Source organism: Canis lupus, chromosome 1 (assembly GCF_011100685.1).
Source record: "Canis lupus familiaris isolate Mischka breed German Shepherd chromosome 1, alternate assembly UU_Cfam_GSD_1.0, whole genome shotgun sequence".
NCBI classification, from domain to species: domain Eukaryota; kingdom Metazoa; phylum Chordata; class Mammalia; order Carnivora; family Canidae; genus Canis; species Canis lupus.
Genome location: NC_049222.1, coordinates 96,126,274 through 96,149,924, shown reverse-complemented (window position 1 = coordinate 96,149,924; position 23,651 = coordinate 96,126,274). Strand labels below are relative to the sequence as shown.

The following is a 23,651-nucleotide window of genomic DNA, read 5'->3' as shown; positions in this document are numbered from 1 at the left end:
TCCCAGGAGAGCACATCCTAAGTGTTCTCACCACAACGGGAAATTTTCTTTCTTTTTTTTTTTTTTCTTTCTTTCTTTCTTTCTTTCTTTCTTTCTTTCTTTCTTTCTTTCTTTCTTTCTTTCTTTCTTCTTCTTCTTCTTTCTTTCTTTCTTTCTTTCTTTCTCTTTCTCTTTCTTTCTTCTTTTCTTCTTCTTCTTTTCTTTCTTTCTTTCTTTCTTTCTTTCTTTCTTTCTTTCTTTCTTTCCTTTCTTTCTTTCTTTCTTCTTCTTTCCTTTTCTTTTCTTCCTCTCTCTCTTTCTCTCTCTCTGTCTCTGTCTCTCTCTCTCTCTTTATTTCTTTTTACATTTCTTTTTATTGTGTCTACGAGATGACAGTTGTTAACTAAACTTAGACTGGTGATATCACCACCCAGTATATGTGAGTCAAACCCTGTGTCTGTACACCTGAAACTCATACAGTAATGCAGATCAATTATATCAATGAACCTGGAAAAAACCAGGCCAGTTTTTACATGCATTCACCTAAAGAAAAGCTCTAAATGATAAGATTGTCAAATTCTAGAAAATATTGGCTTCAAGTTTTATGCTTTACTTTTTGCAGTGTCCGTGATCCAATTAAGTGATGAGAGAACAAAATAAAACTGTAGCATATTTACACAGAAATAAGGGAGTATTCGTGTCCTGTTGCTATTGTAACAAATCACAGCAGACCCAGAAGCCTGAAACAGCAGAAAGTTATTCTCACACAGTTCTGGAGGCCGGGCCATCACCATCCATCTCTCTGGGCTGGAGTGAAGGTGTCCGCATGGCTGCGCTTCCTTGGGAGCTTCTAGGAGAGAATCCTTTCCCTACCAACTTCTGCTGCTGCCCACACTCCTTTGCTGTGGCCACACCATCCTCACCTGTGCCTGCCCCTCCTCGCATCATGCAGCCTCTTTGAATTCTTCTCCTTGTGCCTTTCTCTCATAAGGATGCATGGATGTGTTGGCCTCTAGACCCACTCAGATAATCTGGAATAATCTAATCAGGTAAGATCCCAAATTTAATCACTGGTGCAAAGACCCTTTTTTCTTTGTAAGGTCACATTTACAGGTTCCAAGGGTCAGGACCTGGTATCTTTGGGGGCCACTCTTCAGCCCGCCACATAAGAGATTCAGAAATCAAATGAGGAAAGGTTTTGTCACCTATGGAGCCTGACCAGAGGCTGAGCCCGAGAAAGAAACCAGAGCGTGTGGCTCAGATCTCTGGTCTGTGCCACACTGGTTTGTGGCCACTGCAGAATCCAGGGGTGGCAAGAGTCCTCCGCCGTAACCTCCCTTCTTTTTATCTGTTTTGCTGATGGGTTTGAAATACTCAGTGGAAATAACGATCTCCTTATAAAACACGACCGTAACTTTTATAAAATGTGTAGAGTTCGTTTCTGAGATAGAAACTACTTCTCCCTTCTCGGTGGACAGAATAACTGTTTCTTAATTTATAAACCAGGCGCTGAGTCTGGGTTGAGTCACCGTCATTGTTCTTACATTGGAACTGGCCATTTTGCTAACGAAAGTCCAGAAAATCTCCGGGTGCGTGGGCTGATCCCAAGCTGGCATTTAGATGCCTGATAAGCCGAGGAGGAGAAAGCGCGTAGACAGTGGGCTTGATTGCTCTCCCCGCCTGCACCTCTCCCCCACAATCCACTATGAATCACGCTGGATTAACAACACAGCCGAGACAAAGACACTGAATTATATTAGCATTCGCCTGCAAAGAAATTACGTCCAAGGCCCTCCGTGAAGTTACTTTGGAAAAGTCTCGTCTTGCGAGCCAATCTGCGTGTAACAAAATGAGGGCAAGGGTCAGAGAGAAACAAAGAATGTTTTTGTGACACGCTGCAGTCAGCACAGAGTTTATGTGGCAGATGTTCATCCTGCCACCCAATACAGATGACTTCATACGTGGGGGGGGGGACTCTGCTCACCACCGGCGTCCCTCCCTCCGCGACGACATCATCACCACCTCTGGAGGGCAGTTTTTATGAGCAGCGTGGAACACTGTGAGCACAGTCGTGACCGGGTGTGTTTTTACCCAGTTTGGTTGCTCTAAGGCAATCCCAAATGGATTTTGTTTTCGTTTTCTGAATCCACATTCTAATGCGGGAGGAAAAGGAATGATGTCTGGGTCTACATTTTTAATTCGTGCTTTAGGTACCTTTCCCTGTATGCTTTGTCTCCTGTAATTCGCACCATTAATTTCATATGCACTAATATAGAACAAACCTACAGCCATGTGAAAGTGTTAAAGTAAATTGGATTTAAAAATAAAATAAAATGTAAATCGCTTATAAAAACTTGTTTTAGAGTTCTGGTCCCAGTTCGCTTTCCTCCCCCGTGGCCAACTTAAAACCGGCAAAAAGAATGAGCATTAGAGAAGAAAATAACGGTTTTCGTTGAAAATGCAAAAGTAACTGCCAAGTATAACCAACCCGGGGTCAGATTGAGACACGACACCAGAAAGCATATGCAACCCCCGCCCCACAGGTCTTTTCTAGCCTACAGTTTTCCATAAAAGGGTAACAACCCTCCCCGTCCAACCGTAGGTCCTGGCCTGAAGCATCCATACCTGGCACCGCAGGTGAGACAGGTCGGAAGAAAACCATCCAGATGCCCAGTCTTTCCTCAAAGTGCAGGGGTCGGAGAAGGAATCTTCATGGCAGTCGGCTCAGTATCAGCTGCTCTGATACCCCAAGTACCCTGGCACCTCAGGGCTTTGCTCCACACAGGCCTGCTTACCATGATACGGACCACCGAGATCAGTAAGCAGATCCCATCCTTGCTCGGGGGATGTGGAGTGTTGAGAAAATCCTTCCAACAACTCCCGAGTTAGGCTACTGCTCTCATTCCTCCATCTATCTTTCCCCCAACACCGTTCTTAGCAAATAGCTCATCCAGAGGGAACTGTTCTCCTGAGCTGAGAAATTCTCCAGGAAGAGTGTGGCAACAAGCAGGAGGGCAGGTGAAGAATATCTATCAGAAGTAAAAGAAAATTGTGGATGCACTTTTCTCTACAAGCTCAAGAAAATGAAAAAGAAGGTTAGTCTCCCTGAAATAAGGACTCCAGGGAGAGATAGAAGAGGTCACAGGAGAGACAGTGACGCAACGGAAGGGAGGGACAGTGAGCTGTGGGAAAGAAATGTCAAGACAGGACAGCAAAAAAGGCCCTTCCAGAGGCAAGCACGGCTGCTGGCTCCCCAGGAACAGATGCCCAGCGGGAGATAGGCCAGCCAGACGAGTGTTAGCCACACCGTGGGATCCACACCTTGGAAGGAAGGCAGGGTTGGGAAGTGGAGTTGGCAGGGGTGAGGCTGAGCTGCGATGCACACTGTTCATTTGGATCCTTCAAGAAACAATATCCAAGAAGGGATTGGACGTGCAAATTTATTGGGTAAAAAATAGCTGTTATGGGGCAGCTCGGGTAGCTCAGCGGTTTAGCCCTGCCTTCAGCCCAGGGTGTGATCCTGGAGACCTGGGATCGAGTCCCACGTCGGGCTCCCTGCATGGAGCCTGCTTCTCCCTCTGCCTGTGTCTCTACCTCTCTCTCTGTGTGTCTCTCATGAATAAATAAATAAAATCTTAAAAAAAAAATAGCTGGAATGCTCCAAATAGCTCAAAGAGCTCCCTTTATTCAGCTTTACATCCTGGCTGCCTGGAAAGCGCCCCCCGATCCCTCGTGGGCGCCTCAGCCCTTGCTGGTACAGCTGCTCAGGCCTTGGAGCTCCATGGGCACCGTGGCCTTCTTCCTGCTCCAGTCCAGCAATGCCAGGCTGAGTGGCACTGAGACCAAGCTCGAGTCACTGACCTGGAAGCCTGTGGAGGACGTGGGGGCAGGTCCTAGGGCAGGCATGCAGGTTTTGGGGTGAAGGGGACCCCGAACCATTTTCAAGTAGAGGCAAATGCTAGCCCTCAACAGGCAGAGAAGAGCCACCTGCGCGGGCTCAGAGCTTCGGAGCATCTGGAGTCACTGTGTGGGAAGCGTGCCCACCACGTCCCCATCTACACACCAGGGCCCTCCTGGGGCCTGTGCTTCTCTCACGGGGAAGCCGGGCCTCTGACCCTGCAGCCAGTGAGAACCTCTTCTCACATGGCCAAGGAAGTCTCTGATTTTCTGCTTAGCCTTTAGTCATGAGCTGATTTATCTCAGCTTTTCATTTTCTTTCCCAAAGCCCGATCAACCCAATTCGTTTTCCGTGTAGTTACTATTTCCCTCACCTTTGTGAAACCCGATGGCACCGCCTGCCCCCCACCCACCCGCGATGGCACCTGGCACCTGTAACCACAGCACCACTCTCTCGTACAGGGTGGCCTGTACCCACCTGCCACTGGTGGGTGACGGGGTCTTCTCTGTTGCCAGACAGGCAGGGCCTAAGCCAGCAGGAAATTCTCTCCTTCTGATACCAGTTGTCACAAGCTGGGGTCCCTGTTGAGCAGGCTCTGAGAAGAGAGACTAGCAAGGAAGTTTTCTTGGGCGGAGCTCTTGAGCTCAGTCCCTGTGGGAGGGAGTTCAGGCAGCAGGACTGGGGAGGGGGCACTGAGCTGGTGTGCAGTTCCAGCAAAGGTGTGAGCCGCTCTTACAGTGACCTGTGGGACAGGACAGCCCTTCAGAGCTGCCTGAGCAGGAGTGAGCCGGCTGGGTCTTCATTCCCCTGCATTTAGCGGCCAGCGAGTGTGGCCTGCCCTCTGAAAGAGGCCTCACTTTGGGCTCAGAGGGGTCTTCAACTAAGTTAGCCCCCAGAGTGCTGGCAGCTGAGAGCTGTCTTCCCATAGCGCTCCCCCCAGTGGAGGGGTCGGGGGATCTGGTTATTCCTACAGCTGACTTGTCAGCAGCAAATGAGGCAGACTCCACTGCAAAGGCTGCTTTACTGGAATGGGAAAGCACAAGTGCCAACAGGTAATTCTACACCCACTGGAAAGGTCCTTCCGGAAGGAACGTGAATAAAGACATTGCCCAACAAGAGACCTGGCTGCCAAGAGGTCTGCCCTCGAAATGATGCTTTTTGGGTGAAGGAAAACAAACCAGATGGATGGTCAAAAATGCAGGAAAAAATGAAGGATAATGCCAAGTGTCAAAAATACATTGTTAAACCTAAAATAGCATTGACTTCGTAAAGCACTTGATGAAAAACTTAGGAGTGAAGCAGAAACAGTGGGTAGGACGGGTGGGGTCCGTGTTCCCAGGCTCAAGGGCTGGTGGGAGAAGTGGCAAAGGTATCAATTTATTTTGGACTCAGGTAAGTCAGCAATGTGGCACATCATTTTGTAAAGTAACCACGAGGCCATTAAAAGAATAGAAAATGAGTGTATGACTTTGCAACTAATAGAGGGGAAAAAAGAATTACAAAGTTCTCAGTTGGAACACCTGGGTGGCTCAGCGGTTCAGTGTCTCCCTTTGGCTCAGGTCGTGACCCCAGGGTCCTGAGATCGAGTCCCATATCGGGCTCCCTGCACTCGCTGCAGGGAGCCTACTTCTCCCTCTGCCTGTCTCTGCCTCTCTCTGTGTCTTTCATGAATAAATAAATAAAATCTTAAAAATAAAATTCTAGGTCAACACAAATAAGGTAAGAAAAGAATGAAAAATAATGTAGAATGAGTGGAACAATAGAAAAATATATTGCAAACATAAGGACGCAAAGGGGTTGGAATAAAGAATGAAAACAAGATACAAGCTAGCACTCCGCACCGTCAGGTTGGCATGGCTCTACCAACACCAGGCAAGGTGCGCTTTGAGGGGAAAAAAGCAATGAAACTCACTATGGAATAACAACATGGAATTTTCCTGTATTAACCCAAGAATTAATTCTGAATTAACCTCAGAATATGTAAAGCGAAAACTAACAGAACTACAGCAATTCACGACCTCGGTGGGAGACTTCGTTAAATCCCTCTCAGCAATTAACCAAATAATAACAATAAAAAAATCCAGAAGTTCCAGAAAGATTCAATCATGACCCTGTCCGAATAGGCCTAAACGCCACATTTCCTTGATTCTAAGAATTCACTGGCTGTCACATGCACGGTTATTTGATGAGCCACGGAGGAAAAAAAAAAGAAAATCTTGTCGACTGCGACAATGACTTCTCATTACTCAGAATTACTCTCTCACAACCTACTGGCAAAGCTCTTTCATTTTTAATTATGTCGTGGGTTCGCACACGTAAAAATTGGAAGATATAAGAGAAATGAACTACGGAAGGTATTTCTGAAACTTCTGTGAGAATTCTTTTCTCTGGGAGCTATTTAAGAGTTGGAGTCATCAATATGCATCATTTCTTCACCCGTTAGGGTGCTCGGTGACATCGGGAGGGCTGGGGTTACAGCACCCCTGAGACAAAGCCCCATTACCATCCACCCTGTGATGCTGTCGCCTCTGACTCTGCTGTTTGATCGTACCTGAAGGTGACGACGGGGACTTCCCAGGCACAATGGGGACGCGTGTTGCATCCTTAAATGGCCCTTACGTGATCTTTCTGTTAGAAGTTATGCACGCGTTCATGTACGCTGGGGCAATGACAGCCCTATCACAGAATGTCACATCCTCTCTGGTCATAAAATGCACTCTTAATTTTCAAGATAGTAAACTGTGCATAGCCCACATCCTAAAATCTTTGGGATACAGTGAAACACTGTACCCAACAGTGCCCGAATATGCAATATTTTCAAGCATGTGCAGAATATTTCTAGAAACTTCCCACACGATGACCTTAAAAATAAGCCTCAATACATTTTAAAAAATTGTATAATTACAGAGTGGGTTCTCTGGTCACAGTCCTATTCTCTGGTCACGGTCCTATTATGCTAGAAATCTACATACAACAAAGGAAAAGCTAAAAACTTCCTATATATTTGAAATAAGAATTATCTTTCTAAATACCCAACAGGTCCAATAAAAAATTACAATGGCAGTTAAAAATCTTTTTAAATGAACTTAGAAAAAAAATGTTAGTCTCAAATGAGTATATAGTTCATCCTCGAACAACATGGTTTGGACTGTGTGGGTCCACTGGACGCGAGATTTTTTTTCAATTAATACAGTAAATGTATTTGTTCTTCTTTATTATTTCCTTAATAACATTTTCCCCTCTAGCTCACTTTGCTTGTAAGAATAAAGCATATAATACACATAACGTATAAAATATGTGCTAATTGCAGGTTTATGTGATCGGGAAGGCTTTTGGTCCACGGTAGGCTATTACTGGTCAGGTTTGGGGAATCAGAAGTTATATGCAGATATCCAACTGCACGGGGAGGGGAGGGGCTCCTAATTTCTCCCTCCCCCCCAATACTATATTATGAAAGAAGAGAAAAGGAAATTAGGAAGATAACATAAAAATAAACCCAAAGAAAGATGAAGAAAGGGAATAAAGGCAAGGACACACACTAATGAAACAGAAAACAAATACCCTGAAGAGATGAGTGATTTGACTCTGGTCCTTTGAGATGGGTAAAGTCTGAACCAGAGGGATCCATGAGAAAGTCCTCCTGGAGAATTTGTTGCTGAGATTTGTCTCCAGGGCGAGAGGCCAATCCACGTGGTCCCTTTGATGGAACTTTCTTAACTCTGCAGATTTTCTGGCCCATGCTCCTGCCTCCCCTTGGGCTCTGCCAGTGGGATCGTGTTGGCTGGGGCCCTGTGCAGGCTTCGGGTTACTGTTTTCTAAGAGTGGCCCTGGACCAGTAGCTTTGGCACACCTGGTGGAGGAGGGGCTGTCAGAAATGCAGAGTCTCAGGTCCCGCCTCAGACTTCCTGATTCAAAATCCACCTCGGAGCAAGAGCCTCAGAACATCCCACTAAAGTCTGAGGGATGGTAGCCTGGAGAGATCACCAGAGAGGATGCTCAGTCTCACTCTCCAGCCCACGAAGACCTGGTGCTCGTGCTCCTCCCTGGCCCCCCACTTACTGTTCCCCATCTCCTTACAGCACTGGAAGATGGAGGTGTTTCCACATTTCCTCATTCTCTTCTCATGGATGAGCTGGCCAAGCCCCCCTGTTGTCCACCCTGCTCAGTGTCCTCCCTTGGTAGTGCTTGGCCCTCTGGCATAGACACCCTCAATCTGTAGGGCGGGTGAGTTACCTTAACACTGACCACGTCATCCCTGGAGGCAAGGTGGGGGAGGCACATCCAGCTCTGAGGTGAAGAAGCAGAAACATTGAAAAGGAAGTTGAAAGGGGAAGAGAGAAACCAGGTCACACAGCTCCCAGGCCAGGCTGCCAATCGCCCCTCGCAAGACGGCTGTGCCAGCTCAGCTTGCTGGCTTCTCATCCCATCATCCTGGGCAAACTCAGTGGAAAAACCATCTGAATGTGCCCCTCAGTGTGGGATAAAGGATGGCTCCCTTTAAAAACCCGTCGATTCCTCTGTCCTTTGCAAGTTCATCCCGGGGAGCCTGACCCCCTCGGCGGGTGGATTTGCGCGGTTGTGGGAGAGCCACCTCCTCCTCCCACCTTGCGCTCAACGGTTATTGTCAGAGCCCAAAGGCAAGAGTGCATCTTCTTCCTGGAGACTTACGGATTCCCGCAGGTTCCATCAGGGACTCCATCCACCATAGACATGCCATCCCCATGGGGTGTTCAGCGAGGAAGGCCAGAGCGTCCACGCGGCCTGCCCAGGAGAGGTCACATTCAAGGTCACTCCTACCAGAATGCTCCCTTTCGGAGCTAAGCCTCCGTGGCAGTGCCTGGCAACACAGGAGCTGATGGCTTGTCCTCCGATGGACTATTCACTGCAAGATGGGCCATCACCCTGGAGGTTACAGTTTTTCTCCAAAACCATGGTTGTAAAAAGATTCATATAAACTTTTATTTCCCGTCTTTGGAAATCTCATGCTAAACAAAGCAGGTAAGTTCTCCCAGCTAAGTAATCGGGCGGCTCGCTGGTGCTCGGAAAAGTTTAGCTGCGGAAGTGGAGGGAATAACGATGTACAGTCTTCCCTCAGACTCCTCCCAGTTTCAAATCCAAACGTCTGTAAGTCCCTAAACAGAAACATCTTCGCTCCTATGGGTCATCTCTGTCACCAGGGGTATGGTTGGCTCACAGAGTCTGTGGAAAAGACGGAGACCACGGTGTGACCAGGTGACAACGGTGTGATCATGGGGCCTCGGGGGCTGGGGGGACCCCATCACACACCTGCCACACTGAGCATGTGGAAACGTCACTTCAAGCAGCCACTGTGTCCCAAGCAGCTCCCGTCCTGCTAGAACCGGGGGAGGCTCTCCTGAGAAGCTGATCTGCCCTTTTTACACTTGGCTTATGTTTATAAAGGAATGGGATTGCAAAATTTCCCTGAGATGGGGTCTTGTGACCTTTTAAAGTGCCACAATGGCAATTTGAGCACTTGTGTGAGTTATTTTCAATACTTCCTACAGCTTAATAGAAACCAAACATTTACAAATAATAAGGCCACGGAGGCTAACTGAAATGGCCTGTTTCTTTTCATGAGCCTGGGATCTAGCCAGCTTCATGCTATTTTTATCTTGGTTTACTGCTGTGAGTTATCATTTTCGCTGCTACCAATTTTTGTGTACTCAACTATGATTAATAAAAGGGAAGAATTTATTTGTTTTTCTCTAATGAAAGTGATCGAGTTGGTAGATGCAATCTTTTAACTCCTGAAGTCCATGGGTAGAAATATTACTTCAGGGCTCGTCGGTGGTCAGATAGAGCTGCTGGCCAAGCCACTGCCCTTCCCTGGCCATTCAGCCATCACAGTGTCTGCACCCAGAGAAGAACCGTGTCAGATCGGGGTGTGGACAAGGCGCCACGAGTCACACACCTGCTCCCACACAGTCGAAGCACACGTTCTGGTGAAACCTCAAGGCACAGACTACTATGCATGTTTTTCTTATGTTTGCACATAGATACGGGTGAGGAGTTTCTTTTTTCACTGTGGCCTTCATAACTCGGATTCCAGAACCTAAGAAAGATAAATGCAGAAAATTAACCATTAGATGATCCAACTTTATGGCCAGTGGTGCAAAGGTCCTAAGCATATATTATTAAATCCAACACATTTATTGAAATATAACAAACCATAATCAAGCAACTTTATTCTAGGTAAGTTTTTTTTTTCATATTTTATTTCAGAGAGAGAGTACGAGCTAGGGGAAGGGGTAGAGGGAGAAGCAGACTCCCCGCTGAGCAGAGAGCCCAACGTAGGGCTCCATCCCAGGACCCTGGGATCATGATCTGAGCCGAAGGCAGACGCTTAACCAACTGAGCCACCCAGGCCCCCTGACCTTGGTAATTTCTACAAATATGATTTATTTTATAAGTTTATCACAATTTTTTAAAAAAATATGACATATCTATGGAAATCAAGAGACATTTTGCAAAATTCGACACCATGACTTTTTTTAAGGAACATTTTAATACATTATGAATGGAAATGTCCTTAATAAAGAGTATTTATCAAAATCAAAGACCAACTGTGTACTTCATGATAAAACAAGTAACCATACCTATGTATTTTACAGCCTTTTCAGGGCCCTTGCAACTTTAAGTTTTTTTTTTTTTAATATCTTAACTTCAGTGTTTCTCAGATATACTTGATAAGAACAATTCAAAAGGAACCACCATCCCGCCTCAAAATGCGAATCTGCACAGTGGGACCTGGGTGTGTGGTTGTCGAAAGAAGGCCCAGGTGAGTCTTACCATTTGGAGAAACACTATCACAGCCTCTGGTGCCATGTCAGCCCATTTATCTTCATAACATCCACTTTGTTCTCTTTTCCCACAGTGGAAAGTCTTATCATGACACTTCTCAACCTCTTCCCTGAGTTCAATCACACCGCTATGTCATCTTCAAAGGTTCCAGTTTCTAATCTCTAGTCATTCTTATCACATTGAACAGTCATGACTTTTGCAAACGTTAGCTGAGCATATTTTGGGGATTGGAAATCCCTCTTTAAGTTTGCAGGCCTGTGAACTTACACATGAAAGCAATGGTTTGCCTCAAGATTGCTGGGAAGCTCAGATGTCCATGGGTCATAGGCTATGGGACTTTCAATCCTCCCTCCTACTCCCCTATCTCTTCAGTAAATCGCACATCCTGGGAACATTGTGTCTGGTATAGTATAGGTTTGGTTTCCCTCCTTCTACAGCTGAAGTACAATAGATTCCCTGTTTGCTGAGAGTTTTTACCATGAAAGACCATCAAATTTTATCAAATGCTTTTCTGCAGCTACTGAGATGATTATATTTTTTTGCCTTTTTCCTGTTAATGTGGTAAATTATAGATTGATTTTTTTCAAGTTTTTATTTAAATTCTGGTTTGTTAACATCTGTGGTAAAATTGGTTTCAGAAGTAGAATTTAGTGATTCAACACTTACATAAAATACCCAGTGCTCATTACACCACATGCCCTCCTTAATGCCCATCACCCAGTTACCCCATCTCCCTACCCCCCTCACCTCTAGCAACCCTGTTTGTTTCCTAGAGTTAAGAGAGTACAGTCTGTTTCTCTCTCTCTTTTTTTTCCTTCCCCTATGTCATTTGTTTTGTTTCTTAAATTCCACATATGAGTGCAATCATATAGTATTTGTCTTTCTCTGCTTGACTTATTTCACTTAGCATAATACCATCTAGTGCTGTCTATGTTGTTGCAAATGGCAAGATTTTATTCTTGGCTGAGTAATATTCCATTGTGTGTATATACCACATCTTCTTTATCCGGTCAGCAGTTAATGGACATTTGGGCTTTTCCCATAGTTTGACTATTATTGATAATGCTGCTATACACATTGGGGTGCATATGCTCCTTCGAATTTGTATTTTTGTATCTTTTGGATAAGTACCTACTACTGCAATTGCTGGGTTGTAGGGTAGACTTCCTCAAGATAAAAAGCTTCTGCACAATGAGAGAAACAATCAACAAAACTAAAAGGCAATCTATGGAACGGGAGAATATAGTTGCAAATGACATATGTGGTAAAGGTTTAGCATCCAAAATCTATAAAGAACTTATCACACTCAACACCTCCCAGAAAATAATCCACTTGAGACATGTGCAGGAGAGGGACGCCTGGGTGGTTCACCGGTTTAGAGTCTGCATTCAGCTCAGAGCATGATCCTGGGGTCCTGGGATCGAGTCTTGCTTCGAGCTCCCTGCAGGGAGACTGCTTCTCCCTCTGCCTATGTCTCTGCCTCTCTGTCTGTGTCTTTCATGAATAAACAAATAAAACTTTTTAAAAAAAATGTGCAGAAGACACGGAGAGAAATTTTTCCCAAAGAAGACATCCAGATGGCCAATAGGCACATGAAAAGATGCTCAACATCACTCATCATCAGGGAAATACAGATCAAAACTACAATGAGACCCCCACCTCCCACCTGTCAGAATGGCTAAAATCAACAACACAGGAGATAACAGGTGTTGGTGAGAACGTGGAGAAAGGGGAGCCCTTTTGCCCTGTTGGTGTGAATATATGGATTAATTTTTAAAATATTAAACCTACCTTAAGTTTCTGAGAGAACTCCAATTTAGTCAAGATGTGTCATCCTGTTTATAAATATCTGGGTTTGGTTTGCTAATATTCTTGCCAAGGACTTTTATGTCTTTGCTCATGAGGGATGTTGATGTCAATAATTTTCTTGCAATGTCTTTGTTTAGTTTTGTGTCAAGGGTATTTGACCTCATAAAACGAAGTCATCCCCCCTTCTGGAAGTATTCCCTCTGCTGTGTTTTCTGGAGGAAATAATCTTTAGATTCTAGAAGGTGCCATTTCTCTTCAGGTTGGATGAGAACTTCTTGAGTTCTTCTTAAAATGCAGTTCTGCCAAAGATGAATATTTCTCTCTAAAATGTCATTTTTATTTTTGAAGACGTATCAGTCGAGGTTTAGCTGGAGAAGCAGAGCCAGTTCTTTTGAAAGCTTCTCTCTTTACTGATGCTGGGACACAGGAGACTGGTGGCTACATCAGGAAAGGGAGAGCCAAGGGACCCACCCCCGCTGAGGAAGATATGCCTAACCTAATGATGCTTTCTCCCTGCATCCCCACATCAACGAAAATTAATTCATTCCCATGTTTTTCCCCCATGATTTGCTTCTTTGTATTCATCACTGATTAATTCATTGCACACTCCTGAGCGGGTCCCCCGGAGGTGCTCCCTAGCATGGACTTCCCAGTGAGAGTCTGTGTTTCAGACATTCCACTGTTCTAGCTCACTCTCCCTGTAAGCAAGGGAACCATCCTGGCTAGCCTAACATTTTAGCATATATACAATAATACTCTGTCCCTTAGGCAGGATTTCAAACCTGGAAGCAATATGAAATCTCTGCCAGGCTCTGTTTACCCTGTTTGGCCTACTGAATTAGTGGAGCAAGAAAGAGACAAAAATATGGCACCATAATGTAACGTTCACTGATAATCCTGTGGGGAAAAAAGGCCCCCAAAATTTGGAAAGGAAACCAGGGTACAAATTCCCTCCTGTGGTGTTCAGAGGCCTGAGATACTTACAGGCGAAATACACAGCCATCTTATTTCTTAGCCTGTCATTCAGCGAGGGGTGGGAGCATCCCCTTCTGGTACATAAGCCAGTAATATACCCAGATCTTTCCTTTCTGTACCCTTACTCAATAATTCTTATCAACCTTCTTTCATGAGCCTCAAACCCTTCCTTCAAAGAAAAGGAATATAGCTCTTTGACTTGGGAAGATCCATAACTTTCTTTTTTCCATGGAAGACTACAGAGCAAGAATCAGCTGCCCACTTGAACTCCTTCTTTTATTCCTTTGCAGCCCTCAATTTGGTCTTTTTGGTTTTTCCCAACAATGCCTGCATCAGTGAGCTGTGCACAAGAAGTAAGCGCCGAGGCCTCCTTCTTTCCAAGAGGTGGTCTCATAGCCTTGTCACCTGTCTACCAAGGCTTTGTCTGGCCCTGGGCCCGGGTGGGCCTCCCTGGAGGTCCTCTCCATCAAATCTTGTGCTCATTCACCAACCAACCCAACAGTTACAAACCCGAGACTGGCACATATAGGGTGAAGTGTGTACAGCAATATCTCATATCCAGAATCCACAAGAAATGATTATCATATTATATAAATAAGTATATATTTATCATAAATATAAATGTATTAGATAAAATAAATTTTATTTTAAAATGCAAGCATTTTGGATGAAAGAAACCTGCAATTATCATACACATTTACCTGCCTTTTCAGATAGCCCATGGGCCTGAATTTAACCTTTTCTTGGTGATCCAAATGGTGTGGTCATCTGAAACCATCATATCTCCTGGTATTTACACCATTACGTCTTTCCTTCCCCGGCAATTTAGTGCCCTTGTGACTCACCCTAACCAAGTGACTGTAGTGACGCTCTGCTAGGCCTGATCCTTAGGAAGTCCTGGCAGCTTGCACTTAGGGCTCTGAGGGAAGTCTGCAGTCTCACACCCCAAGACCACTGCGCTGTGGAAAGCCCACCCTCGCCACAATGGAAGGCTGCCAGAGCAGGACTGAGATCCACAGCCAGCCCCAACAGGCCATCCTGGGAGCAGATCTTCCAGACTCTATTCAGGCTGTCCTTCATGTAACGCAGAGGAGAGAAAAGCTGTTCCCAGCTAGCCCTGCCCAGATTGCAGAATCAAGAACAAATCAATGGCATTGATCTGGAAGTCCCTGGATACAGTGGTGGATAATGGAAACCCGGCTTATCGGGATGGTGGCTGTGGAGCTGGGATTGGGCCAACCCCAGAGGGAGCGCTGGGATGTTCAGATGACAGTGGGGGCAAGTTCTTGGGATTTACTCCCTGTGGTTTTTCTCTTCTGGCTTTATTAGGGGGTCAGCTGCGACTTCTTGCTGAGGCCTAACTGCTGTCCTGCCACAAGGGCCCTCGAATCTTCAGGAGAGCTGATAACCGGGCTTGACAGAGGGGGACAGGTGAACACACGCAGCACAGTGGGGACAGTGATCGCGGGTGTTGACACATGTGGGGCAAAAGCATAAACAGCCTTAAAAAGACCCTTCAGACATTAAGTGCTCCTGGTAAACAGCAGAATGTCATGAACAAGCCATTAAACACCTGCACCCTGGCTACTTAATGTGATAAGCAAGACGAGAAAAGACCGGCTAATAAAATTTATTCCAGGTAACGTACAGTTAAGAATAATAAACAAAATGCTTAGGCATGAATTTTATGAAGTCCTCAGTAAATGATTAGGTATAATTTTGCATAGTTAGAAGCTCGAGGGCTTTCTTCACCTTCATGATCTCTTTCTGTCTTTGGGAGAGTTTTCATTAGAACATGCTTATTGGTTTATTAGTCTAAATAACTATGCTTTGGTGGGAGGTGCTGGCAACATGCTGATGGAAATGACATCCCCCGTGGGTCATCCTGCGGGCTTTACCTGGAATCCTCTGGAATTTCAGCCCTCAATTTTGATGAGAACATCACCTATGAAAATTGTTATTCTCTATGCCAAACATTCCATCATCATCAGGATTTAATAACTTAATGGTTTCATAAGGTGAATTTTGAGATCATTCCTTGATTTCTCCACCCATATGCAAGTGGCCCATTAGAAATAAGTAGAGTTAAAAAAAAAAGTATAGTTGACCCTTGAAGAACAGGGGTTTGAACTGCACAGGTTCACTTATATGTGGGTTTTGGGTTTTTTTGTTTTTTTTTTTTGTTTGTTTGTTTTACTGTAAAAAGATTTTTGTTTCCATTTGGGCCACAGCTTGGGAGAAGGCTCCAGCATGGTTAAAAAGCTGCCTAGTGGCTATGGATAAGAAGAGGTTCAGGCAAAAGCCTTGACACCAGAGGGACACCAGAAGGGTTCTTCATGGGCCGCTGGGCTCTAGCAGCTCCAGTCATGCTCAAGGGAGGGCCTAAGAGATACTTGCCCACTGGGAACCGCCAGCCTGTGGAGCTGAGTCAGGTGGTCGCCCATGTTCTTGATGAATTCCACCTCCTTATCTAGGAAGTGGGTCTCCAGGAAGTCACAGACATGGGAGTCCTCGTGGCAGGCCCCAGAGTATGCAGATACAACAGGGCTTGGTTCAGTCTTCTCCAGGACCTTAGTGGTTTCCATGACATCCAGGGTTTTACTCAATTCGTCTTGGAACCACTTCTGCACATTCTAGAAGAGGGCATCACCACCATGCTGGTTTTGCATCATCAAGAAACGCTGACCTGAGCTTTTCCCTGGCCAACTGGAGAAAGAAATGGCCCATATGCTCCAGAGCCACATCACTGAGGTCAAAATAGAACCCTAGAAGGAGATGAAGGAGGCCCAGAGGTGCATGTTGACCAGGTGGTCCTGGAAGCAGAGGATGGCTGAGAAGATGATTCCAAAGGTTTCAATTGGAAAAGATGTTGGAGGGTGGTCAGAGGCTGGAGAAGGGGCATCGCTGGGTTGTTTCTATCCAAACACTGTTGAAGTAAGAGGCAGATCCGCAGGACCTCTGGGTGCACTGTCTATATGCAGATTTTTTCCAGTACAGTACTGCGAATGTATTCCTTATGATTTTATCATTAACGTTTTCTTTTCTCCAGCTATCTTAAGATTACAGTATATAATACACATAACATACAAAGTATGTGTTAACCAACTGTTTGTGTTATCGGTAAGGTTTCCAGTCAGCAACAGATTATTAGTAATTAAGTTTTAGGGGAGTCAAAAGTTATATGTGGATTTTTGACTGCATGAAAGGTAGGCACCCTAATGGCCCATGTTATTTAAGGGTCAACTATGGATCAAAGTTTGGGTCACAGCCAGATTAGTGCTCCATGAGCTTTGGGCAATGTGGCCACAGTGGCCATGGGCTGAATGAGTTCTTCTGAAAGATGTTAACATCTCTTCCACTGTAGGCTCCATGTTTGGCATCTACACGTGGAGAAGGCGGTTGCAGTTAGGAGTCTTTCAGTTTTTTTACCCAAGTGGATGTGAAAATGTAGACTTCATTAATTTATTAAAAAAAGAGAACGTAGAACATACTCTGTGCAAGGCCCTGTCTGAGAGCCTCAAGCTCCCTTAATAGCATCTCATTCTTACTAACATCCTCCTACCAGTGATATTTTGGTGTACCCTAAGTGATAAAGATCATGTAATTCACACACATCCAACCACATTCCACAGAATAAATATGCTGAGTGGAGCTGTGTAGTCACCAGCTGGATTTCCCCCTTTCTTTCTTTTTTTTTTTTTTTTTTAAGATTGTACTTAGTTATCTGAGAGAGGAAGTGAGAGACAGAGAGAGAGAGAGCATGAGCAGGGGGAGAGGGAGAAGGAGAGGGAGAGGGAGAGGGAGAGGGAGAGGGAGAGGGAGAGGGAGAGGGAGAGGGAGAAGCAGACTCTCTGATGAGTAGGGAGCTCAACACAGGGCTCAATCCCAGGAACCCAGGATCATGACCTGAGCTGAAGGCAGACACTTCACCAACCGAGCCAGACCTGTGCTTCTGGGTGCCCCAGGGTTTCCCCCAATTTCTTTTAAACATCTCAAACTCTCCTTTCGGTCCCATGCCCAAGATGACCAAGAAAAGATGGAATAATGGTTGTGCCAAAAAAGGCCTCGGCCAGATGCAGCCCATCTGCTGCACCAGCTGCGCCCGTTGTGTGCCCAAGGACAAGGCCATTAAGAAGTTCGTTATTGGGAACATCGTGGAGGCCGCCACTAGCAGGGACATTTCCCAAGCGAGTGTCTTTGACGCCTACGTGCTTCCCAAGCTGTATGTGAAGCTCCATTATTGCATGAGTTGTGCCATTCGCAGCAAGGTAGTCAGGAATTGCTCTCGCGAAGCACGGAAGGACCGAACACCCCCACCCCAACTTAGACCCGCGGGTGCTGCCCCACGACTTCCACCGAAGCCCATGTAAGGAGCTAAGTCCTTAATGACTGAAGAAAAAGTGTTCTCCAGAAAAAAAAATAAATGGTGATTATACTTAAAAAAATAAAACAAAATAAAACATCTCAAACTTATAAAAAAATTGAAATAATGGTATAATGAATACCCATTAATCTCCTTTCCAAATTCATCAATTATTAATATTTTGCTACGTCGCTCCAAAAAAAAAATATTTTGCTACGTTGCTTTGTCTCTTTCTCTCATTCTGTCTCTCCTTCTCTCTCTGTCTCTGTCTTTGTCACACACACTTTTTGCTAAACCATTTGAAAATAAGCTACAGCTATTACCTACTTCAACATGCATCTCCCAAGAACAAGAATACTTGCTTATTGACCACAATACCTTTATCAACCCCCAAGTCAATATTTAATTTGAAAATAAATTTAGTAGTAAAATTTCCCTAATTGTTACAAAAATGATTTTTTTTTTTAAATTCAGGATGCTCTCAAAGATCATGCATTTTATTGGCTACCATGTCTCTCTAGTCTCCTGCAGTCTAGAATGGTCCTTCTACTTTTAGTTGCTCTATATAACCTTGGCAATTTTGAGGAGTCTAGCCTGGTGTCCTGTAGAATGCCCCACTATCTGGATTTGTAAATTGTTCCCATTGATTAGATTAATGTTGGGAATCTTTTAAAAAAAGATTTTATTTATTTATTCATGAGAGACACAGAGAGAAAGAGGCAGAGACATAAGCAGAGGGAGAAGCAGGCTCTCTCTGGGGAGGCTGATGCAGGTCTCGATTCCAGGACTGCAGGATCATGACCTGAGCCAAAGGCAGATGCTCAACCACTGAACTGCCCAGGTATCCCAATGTTGAGCATCTTTAACAAGAAAGCCACTTGGGGTGGTGTCTTCCTTTTACATCACTGGCTTCCCAGTGGTTGGATGATGCTACCTTTGATCGATTCCTCAAGGGGGATCCTTTCCCTCTTTGTAATTAAAAATGACCTGCACAGTGATGCTTTGAGGTTCTGTGCCTGACAACTCTTCCCTTGATGATTTTAGGATTCGCTGTTAAATCCTGCCTAAAGTAGTAATTACCTTAATGGTAGGAAAATTTAAGTGTTGCAATCCTTCATTTCTTCTACATTTATTAATAAGCACTATTTTATAAAGAAACACTTCTTTTTCCCATGTTAAAGATATCACTAAGGACTTGGAGATTCTTATTTTAGTCAATGTGTTATAACCCATTCCATCCTTCATCATTGTTCAAATTATTTCAACTATGATCATTGGAAGTCCCTTTTAGCAAGTAGTTGTGTCCTTCATACATGTCCCCATCAATTTTTCTTTTCTTTTTTTTTTTTTTTTAAACTTTTATTTATTTATGATAGGCACACAGTGAGAGAGAGAGAGAGGCAGAGACACAGGCAGAGGGAGAAGCAGGCTCCATGCACCGGGAGCCCGACGTGGGATTCGATCCCGGGTCTCCAGGACCGCGCCCTGGGCCAAAGGCAGGCGCCAAACCGCTGCGCCACCCAGGGATCCCCAATTTTTCATGCACTTTTCTTGCTTTCTGGCATAGCAAGATGTTCTCAGCTCACTTTTCGCTTGTTTCTGATAATTAGGCATTTACACTGTTTCCATCATTAGCTCTTACCATTCATGGCATAATGAATAGCTCTGTGCATGAGTTGATTTGTAGTTGTGCTATGGTATCTGAAAGGAAGACATGTTACCGTTTTTCCTCTACTCTGTTCTCAGAACACTTCTAACACCAGTTGTGTGGGGTTTTCCCACACTGAGTAATTTTCCAATTCTTGGCAAACAACAAACTGCAGTTTACTTCAATTCTGACACTATCTACCTGGAATTACCATCAGATTCCAAAAGCTAAGGGCTCAGTTCCACAGGACCACCCTTATTTCAGATGCCAATTACAAGCTCATGTTGCCACTTATAGTTCTGACAGATTGGCTAGAAATCAGAGGTTTCCCAAACCACCTCCTCAGGTTAATGTTAAAATGGTTCACAGAGTTCAAAACAGGTTTACTAGGTTATCAGTTTATTATAAAATGATCCAACCAGGAAGTGATGCATAGGGCAAGATATGGGGGAAGGGGTATAGAGCTACTGCCTGCTTCAAGCATATGACCCTCTCAGCATCTCCAAGTTCATCAGCTTAGCAGCTCTCCAAACCCCTTCAGTTAGGGTTTTGTTTTGTTTTGTTTTAATGAAGGCTTCATTACTTAAGCATGATAGACTGAATCCTTAACACTTGGAGATCAAGTCAACCTCTCCAGCCCCTCCCCCTCCTGGGACGTCTGAAAGTTCCAGCCATCTCATCACAGAGTTGGTTCCCCGTGGCAACCAGTCCTCCATCTTTAGGTGCTTTCCAAAAGCCACCTCATTAACACGAACTTAGGTGTGGTTGGAAGGGGCTTATTGTGAACAAAAGACACCCCTTTCGCCTTTATTTCTCCACAGCTGTTTCAAGAGCCTGAGGCAAAAGAAAAATATTATAAGATACTCCTATTGCTCTTACCACCTAGGAAATTATAAGAGTTTTATGAGCTGTGTGCCAGGAACTGTGGATGGAGACCAAAATATGCATTGCTTATTATATCACAACATCACAGTATCTAAAAGGAAAATTCTGAGAAATAAGGTGGCTGGATTAAAAGAAAAGACTATACAATTTTTTTCCAGAAATTTCCAAATTCTCCCCCAGAGGTGTTGTAACATTCTGCACTCTTATTTGCCATAGATTGTAGCGCCAGCTTGAATTTTTCATACTTCTACTTGACCATGAATTTCTCCTCAAAGCAGTCCGTGTTTCTTATACTCCATTTTTACAGTTACTTTCAGCCTTTCATCACAATCTTAAATTGTTTCATTCTTAGCAAATCTTTGTCACATGTGATAATAATTGGGGATTTTTTTCATCCTAACTTTTATTTTAATACGAAAACAATTGGAGTGACATCAGTGAGATGGCAGATTAATCATCATCATCCCTCATAGAACACTGATTTTTGGTAATTGCCCATAGATGACAATGCCTTTTTGGAAGTCCTTCAGAGAAGTTCCAGCACACCATTATAGGAAAAAGAAAATGCAAAAACAGATGCATTATAAAAGGTAAGAGGAACAGTTTTACCTTGCCTGTGTCACCTCCTCCCCCAAGGTGGCAGGGCTCAGGGCCCAGAGAGCCTATGGCTCACAATTCCTCCCATGAAGGAGAGCAAATGAGTGAGCACCCAGCTTCCCTAGCCATGTAAGATGCTGCCCAGGAGGCCCAATGCTTTCTTGCCCCACCCAGAATACCACATGATCTCAGCCTGAGGGTGTCGGAGAGCCTAAGAGCCTAAGAGCACAGCAGCCAGGTCCTGGAATTCATTAGAGGACACTAATAACCACTTTTCAAAGTCTCCTACTAACTGATTTGTGGTCTCTATCAGGAAGCCTACTCACGAATTGCTAGAGGTACTACACCTATGGACACCCCAAGCAACCCACAGGCACCCCCAACACTCTGTACACTCCTTTCTTCACAACCTCATACCCCACCTCCATGGTTGGCTCCAGGCACACAGTCTCGAAGATGGTGAGAGCAAGCCTTTGCTAGGGATCAAAGAGCAGAAAGCCCACTTGACTCTTTAGGATTAGGAAAAGGTTCACAAATGAGCATTTCAGGGCACTGCCATAGAGGAAACATATGAGAGGTCATCAGCACCCAGCCTGGCTTCCTAGAATTGAGAGATTACATACATTGCATACAATTAAGAATCCCCTTCAAGAGGGAACAAGAAGTGGGAATAACTTCTTGTATTCATAGAAAAGACTGGAGAAAGCCTCAGAGTCCCTATTTAGATTGACAGGTGAAAATATCTCTCATATGATGATGGGAATTAGACTGGAGGAGGTGACTGCCTCTTCAAATGCAAAGAGAGCAATGCAATACCTCAAGGAACACAAAAAATAAGGGAAACATAACTCCATCAAAGAACTGACCTCAAAGAAATGAAGATCTGCAAATGGTCTGACAAAGAATTCAAAACAATTATTTTAAGGAAGCTCAGCCAGCTGCAAGAAAATACAAATATATAATTCAGTGAAATCAAGAAAACAATATGTAAACAAAATGACAAATTCAACAGAGATGGAAATCATAAGTAAAAATCAAACAAATTCTGGAGCTGAAGAATACAATGTATGAATTAACAAATATAATAGAGAGCATCAGAAACAAACTTCATGAAGGACAAGAAAGAATCTTTGAACTTGAAGAGAGGTACTTGAAATTATCCAGTCAAGGGAGGAAAAAAAAAGATAAAAAGTATGAAAAAGAAAGAGTGAATAAAGCCTGCATGAATTATGAGATTTACTAAAAGAAATAATATTTGTATTATGGGAATCCCAGAAGGGGAGTAATAGAAAGAGTCAGAGGCTTATTTAAGGAAATAGCAACTAATATTATATGTTAACTGACTGGAATTTAAATAAATTTTTTTAAAAAGCAATCAATAAACATACTAGCTTTTTCATCTTCAAAAAAAAAAAAAAAGAAAAAGTGGCTGAAAATTTCCTAATTCTGGGCAGAGATACAGACACCCAGCTACATCAAATTTTAAGTGCCATACAGATTCAACCCAAAAAGGACTTCATCAAGACACAATATGATAAAATTCAAAAAATCAAAGACAAAGAGAAAATTTTGAAAGCAGCAAGAGAAACTCATTTCATACAACAGAATCCCCATGAAGATATTGATAGATTTCTCAGCAGAAACCTTGCAGGCCAGGAGAGAATGGGAGGATGTATTCAACATACTAAGATGAAAATCACCAACCAAGAATACTTTACAGAGCAACACTGTCCTTCAGAAATGAAGGACAGGTAAAGATTATCCCAGAAAGCCAAAACTGAAGGAGCTCATCACTACTACATGTGCTTTACAAGAAATGCTAAATTGAGTTCTTCAAACTGAAAAGAAAGGACACTGATTAATAACATGACAACATATTAAAGTATTAAACTCACTGGTAAGGATGTAGGCAAATTTAGAATATTCTAATACTGTCCTGGTAGTGTGTAAATCACCTATAGCTCTAGTGTAAAAGTTAGAAGACAAAAGCATTAAAAATAACTGTAGCCTCAATACAATAATTTAGTAACAAAGACACAAAATCAAAGATGTAAGTCATGACATCAAAAATATAAAATGAGGGGAGAAATAAAGGGTAGAGGGTTTTCATGCAATTAAACCTCATCAGCTTAAATATACTGTTATAATTATAAGATGTTTTACATAAGCCCCATGGTAACCACAAAGCAAAAAGCTATGGTAAATACACAAAAGATAGAAAGAAAATCAAAGCATATATAAAATCATCACATAGGAAGAAAGCAAGAAAGGAAGAAAGGCATTATAAAACACCAGAAAAAATAATTTAAAAGATGGCAATAGGAAGTTCTAACTTAACAGAATTGCTTTAAATGTAAATGGATTAGATTTTTTTAACCAAAAGACATAAGGTGGCTGAATGGATTTTAAAAAACCCATATCTAACTATATGCTGCCTACAAGATACTCATTTCAGCTTTAAGGACACACACACATGGAACCTAAAGACATGGGAAAAGATGCCAATTGCATGCAAATGGCAACCAAAGAAAGCAGGGGTAGCTGTACTTATACCAGACAAAATGGACTTTAAGCCAAAAAGTGTAATGAGAAACAAAAAAGGTCATTATATGATGATAAAGGGCTCACTCAATTCACCAAAAAGATATATTAGTAGATATTCATGCGCTCAATAT

The 23,651-nt window shown here is 43.6% G+C and overlaps 1 protein-coding gene, 1 long non-coding RNA gene and 1 pseudogene across 2 annotated transcripts in view; 1 reads left to right on the top strand and 2 right to left on the bottom strand.

The window, feature by feature from the left end:
- LOC119870854 overlaps positions 1-3,290 on the bottom strand; it is a 35,421-nt gene extending 32,131 nt beyond the window's left edge. Inside the window, exon 1 of the long non-coding RNA XR_005354314.1 lies at positions 2,605-3,290. This is a non-coding gene — a long non-coding RNA (uncharacterized LOC119870854). The remainder of the gene's footprint in view (positions 1-2,604) is intronic.
- On the top strand, positions 715-17,942 carry LOC484194 (annotated as a pseudogene).
- On the bottom strand, positions 7,050-16,071 carry LOC119870853 (ferritin heavy chain-like). Its single transcript, XM_038527297.1, has 3 exons — positions 15,881-16,071; positions 9,810-9,950; positions 7,050-9,076 (listed from the first exon to the last, which is right to left on the bottom strand). Exons 1-3 carry the CDS (start codon positions 16,066-16,068, stop codon positions 9,010-9,012), a joined length of 396 nt encoding a protein of 131 aa, XP_038383225.1. The 5' UTR covers positions 16,069-16,071; the 3' UTR covers positions 7,050-9,009.
- Positions 17,943-23,651: the final 5,709 nt, after the last annotated feature.